General features: G+C 52.2%; 1 protein-coding gene across 1 annotated transcript in view; it reads right to left on the reverse strand.

Annotated features, from left to right (window-relative positions):
* Positions 1-3,214: 3,214 nt before the first annotated feature.
* Positions 3,215-5,042, reverse strand: part of LAT (linker for activation of T cells) — a 5,548-nt gene continuing 3,720 nt past the window's right edge. Inside the window, exons 9-12 of the mRNA XM_023516721.1 lie at positions 4,095-4,157; positions 3,846-3,908; positions 3,664-3,749; positions 3,215-3,478 (exon numbers count right to left, since the gene is read on the reverse strand). Coding sequence (XP_023372489.1) covers positions 3,670-3,749; positions 3,846-3,908; positions 4,095-4,157 — 206 coding nt within the window. The 3' untranslated portion in view covers positions 3,215-3,478; positions 3,664-3,669. The remainder of the gene's footprint in view (positions 3,479-3,663; positions 3,750-3,845; positions 3,909-4,094; positions 4,158-5,042) is intronic.

Genomic DNA, 5,042 nt, shown 5'->3' on the forward strand with positions numbered 1-5,042 from the left:
CAAGAGAATCACCTAAGCCCAGGAGTTGGAGGTTGCTGTGAGCTGTGTGATGCCCCGGCACTCTACTGATGGTGATAAAGTGAGACTCTGTCTCTACAAGAAAAAAAAACAAAAAACAAAAAAACACAAATCTGATCTCATGATTCTTTGCTCAAAAGCCTCCAGGGGCAGCTTTTGGGTCCCTTGATAAAGGTTTTATGCCTGCTCAGCCACTATCTCCATCCACCCTTGCCTCTCCCTGCCTTCTCCAATCCCACAACATGTAATTTCCTTCAGTTCCTCAAACACACCCCAGGGTCTTTACATATGTTGTTCTTAAGGCATAGAGCAGCGTGCAACTCATCTACTCTGCAAAAACCAGATAGAGACTCCTGGCCTACTGTTCACTGTCTCCTAAAGCTGATTATGCCACACTTTCCTACCCCCATCTAGTCCCTCCTCAGGCTTTGATCTCTCTTAGTTGTTATGAAACTATTCAGATCTGCAAATACTAAAAGAATAATGTGTCAAACCCTGTGTCCCCCTCCCTCCTGCTCAAGAGTAAGACATTGCACATCTCACGGAGCCCTCTTTGAACTCCTCCCCGGGTTACCTCTGTCCTGAGTTTGGTATCTTCACTCCTACATCTACTATCTTGAAACTTTTACATAAATGCACATCTCTGAACAATGGACATCATTCGTGCATACTTTTAACAGTATATACATCCCTTGCTTTGCTGTCTCATTCACCTTCTGTTGGTGATACCCACTGTGTGGCTAGGCCTTGCTCCAGTTCATTGGTTCTGCCTGTGGTGAGCACCCACTGTCTGGCTGCAGTGTCCATTGTTTGGCCACGGGTGGTCTAAATTGTTTCCAGCCGTGGCTGCTACAATGCTGCCCTGAGCCTGCGTGTACCTGCCTCTTAAGCCTGTGTGCTAGAGTTGATCAGGGCTTGAACCCAGGCATTTGCTAGCTAAACGGGCATGCGCACATCTTTACTAGATGTTGCTAGGTTGGCTGCACCAGCATACTGTTGGCAAACTGTTTTGTTTTGTTTTTTTAGAGACAGAGTCTCACTGTATCACCCTCAGTAGAGTGCTGTGGCATCACAGCTCACAGCAAGCTCCAGCTCTTAGGCTTAGGCAATCTCTTGCCTCAGCCTCCCAAGTAGCTGGGACTACAGGCGCCCACCACAACGCCTGGCTATTTTTTGTTGCAGTTTGGCCAGGGCCAGGTTCAAATCTGCCACCCTTGGTATATGGGACCGGTGTCCTACTCACTAAGCCACAGGTGCTGCCCGGCAAACTGTCTTTTGTCCTTCAGCCCAGCACAAAGGTGTTCCTTCCAATTTCTATTTTCCCCAAATAAAACAATTTAACTCCACCTGTTGGTGTCCAGCCTCCTAGACTCCCCCTGCCCATCTTTTCCAATTGGACTTCTTCTGAGCCTCCCCATTCAAGGCAGCTAGCACTTTGTATAATAAACAGGACAAGGAGACCCTGGGTCACAGCAGCAGTGACCCTCAGCAGTCTGGGGGCCAAAAGCCACAGATGTAATCCAATCTCAGATTTAATTCTTAAGCTGTGTGTCTTTGGGCAAATCACTTTGTCTCTCTGACCCTGTTTCTGCACCTATTTCTACTCCCTAGCTTCCGGCTTCCATCCTCCCCACTGACCACCCTAATGAGCTAAGAACTCCTAGTTACAGCCCCAGAGATCCAATCGCATTGATGGCTCTGACTGTGGTTCTTGACTGACGGAAGCAAAGCCACACAGCCTCTCTCTAGGTCCAAGACACACAAATGAGTGCCTCAGGGAAGGTCCCCATCCACCAGAGCCAGAACCAGAGTGACTTGAGCCCTCCCCATGCCTCACAGCACACTGTAATCCCTTGACTCTGTACCTACTAAACAGAATAGTGACAATGGCTGACAATGGGAGGCCCAATCATTCAGTAAAATAAGCAGGACAAGCACTGGGTGCTTCACATCTTTAGCATCCACTGGGAACTGCCAACAATTTTGAATATCAACCAGAACCACTTTGACTGTAGTGACAGACACCCCAAGTCAACCTAGTTGAAAAAAATTGTAATTTATTGGCCCAAGTAACTGGGAAGTCTGAGGAGGGCTGGTATCTTGCTTCGGGTATGATCAGACCTAGGAGTCTAATAATGCCTGTCCTCTTGGCCATTCTCTCCTCCATGGTGGTTTCACCCTTAGGCAGGCTCTCTGGGGGGGTGTTTCTAGGCCTTCCTCCTCCCAGCTTAATAACTAAACCTCCAGGAACAAAAAGAGCTTCCCTCCCTGACGCTTCCTCCTCAGATCCCTGGGCTGCCCCTCCTGTACCAGCTGGGGTCACATTCTCACACCTGGGTCAGTCACAACAGCCAGGGGAGAGGACAATGGCCAGGGCCAGGTCTGAGTCACATGCTCACCTTCTGAGGTGGGGGTGTCAGTTCAACAATCTCCAACACCACATCACATGAAGGGAGACTGGGAAAGAATTGAACCCCAGAGGAAAACTGAGGGGAAATTTCCCAAAGTAAGGGGAAACGGATCCCAGCCAGTCAAAACAGTAGGTATCCACCATATCGCTGCTACTCGGGCTGAGGTTCATGGGACAGCAGCATCAGAGCCACACGAGAGCTCCTTAGAAGCACAAAGTCTCGGGCCCCATCCCTGAACCTGCATCACAGCAAGACCTGCTGGTGAGTTGCCCCACACCAAAGTGTGAAAGTGCTGTTCTGCGTGTTAATTTTAGTTGCTTAGGCAATTTTTAAGTTCTATTTTATTTAGAACTACAAAGGTAAGAACAAAGAGAGTCCCTTGAGGTCACCAGGTCCAGTGCCTTGACCTAAAGATGCAGACACTAAGGGCCAGCAGGGAAAGGTCTTGCTGGCAATGCCCACTCTCCACCTAGGCCCCCACCCCCATCCTACCCGCAGGGGTTGCCTCTTGGGATGATGCTTTCAGAGCCCCAGCAGTGCCAGCCTGTGCCAGAAGGCCTCACTCAGGTGAACATCCTTGTCACCATCTGCTGCCACTCACATGCCAGGGCTGTCAGAAGTATGGGGCCCCTGTGGAGGATGGAGACCCACAGATACACACACATACACACGCACGCACACAGAGATCCAGGCTCTCTCTGGGTCAGACTCGTACACACACACACAGACGCATGCAGGCTATCAGGCCCAATCTGACCCACAGAACTCCCCTAAGGCAAGAGCACTACAGACCAAGCCGGCCTTTATTCTATTACAAGCAGAATGGGGCCAGCGTAGTTCATTCTCAGGCTGTGTCAGAAGGTGCAGAGTGTCGGGGGGGGGGGACATAGACTGCACCCCAAAGTGACAATAAGTTAGGGGGGAAATTCTCAGACTGTTGTCATGCTGGAGGCAGAGCAGGTTGCCGAGTGGGCCCCCCAGAGCCACTCCCAGCTGCCCAGCTCAGCCCTTCCAGGCAAGGCTGTTTCCAAGACAGACATGGCCTCATACTGAAACACAACAGGGAAGGGGAGGGAGAGAGGGGTACTGGGGTCAGGTCAGCGGGCGTTAGCAGGGTGCCCAGGGGCAGAGAGGACAGGCCTGAAGTGGAGGACAGGGGTCACAGAGGGTGGACTCAAGGGAGGTACAAGGGCCTGCAGGCCAAAGGGAGGGCTAGGGCAGGAGGGCCTCTCACCAGGCCTCAATTAAGCTCTTGCAGATTCTCGTAATCTGGAGCTCCTTCTTCCTCCTCATCCTCCACTTCCTGGGAGCTCAGGGTAGCTGCGAGGCGAAGGGTGTTCAGTCTCTAGCTATAGTCATTCCCCTTAACCCAAAGCAACTCCCCCAGCTTCTGCCCCCTAACCCCCATGCACACACCAGGCTCAGTCCTGGCCCCTGGCTGCTGCTCTTGGGATACATTTACGTACTCCAGGCTGCCATCTGTGGAGACAAGTCAGACGGGAGACTGGCACACACAGGGCAGGCCACACTGAAGGTAAGCGGGCAGAACGTCCCTCAGACAGAGAGGAAGGGGTGTGGGCAGCTCCAGGGGGAGGCCAGACCACACCGAGAGTGGGGTGGAGCACAGAAGGTTTAGGACAGGCACGGGGAACACCAGTCACTCACCCAGAGATGCTTCTGCACTCTCCTCACTCTCAGGGACGTTCACATAATCTTTGCTGGACTCCACTGCGGGAAAGTCACAGAGCCCATCTGACCCCCAGCACTGATACCAGAGACCTTGTACCACAGATTCCCAAAGATCCCCCAACCTCAGGTGTCCAGGTCTCCCCAAGGGCAGACACCCAGAGGCTCCCAACACAGCCACCCTTCATCAGCCCCACAGGACATGATGAGAGCACTCCAGACTGTCAGTGATGGCGGCTGGAAAGAGCAAGGGCATGCAGAGAGAAGAGGCCCACGTGACCAGGGCTGATGACAGTGAATGGAATTGTGAGAGGGCAAGAGGGTCAGAGAACGGCAGACCCCAGCAGAGCCTTCAGGCAGGGGAGTGACCCCTGCTGTCCTGACCCCTGCCTCTACCCAGTAGCCACTGCCAAGGCCCTGTGGCACCTATTTGTTTCTTTTCTATGCGGCCAAGAGGACGGGGCAAGGTGGGCTTTGGAACTCGACTGCCCCAGTTCAGTCCCAGTTCCAGCACCAACCAATAATGTAACCTTAGACAAGTGACCTAACTTCTCTGGGTCTCAGCTTTCTCATCTGGAAAATAGTAACAATCCCTGCCTCATCTCATGGGATTGCTGTGAGGATTAAAGCAGTGAATAGGGCTCAGCGCCTGTGGCTCAAGCAGCTAAGGCGCCAGCCACATACACCTGAGTTGGTGGGTTCGAATCCAGCCCAGGCCCGCCAAACAACAATGACGGCTCCAACCAAAAAATAGCCAGGCCTTGCAGCAGGCACCTGTAATCCCAGTTACTAGGGAGGGAGAGGCAAGAGAATCGCTTGAGCCCAGGAGTTGGAGGTTGCTGTGAACTGTGATGCCACGGCACTCTACCCACAGTGACAGCTTGAAGCTCTGTCTCAAAAAATAAATAAATAAATACTACTTTCGTT

The sequence above is a fragment of the Otolemur garnettii genome, unplaced genomic scaffold, assembly GCF_000181295.1.
Source record: "Otolemur garnettii isolate 467f Iridium unplaced genomic scaffold, OtoGar3 scaffold00096, whole genome shotgun sequence".
Taxonomy (NCBI): Eukaryota; Metazoa; Chordata; class Mammalia; order Primates; family Galagidae; genus Otolemur; species Otolemur garnettii.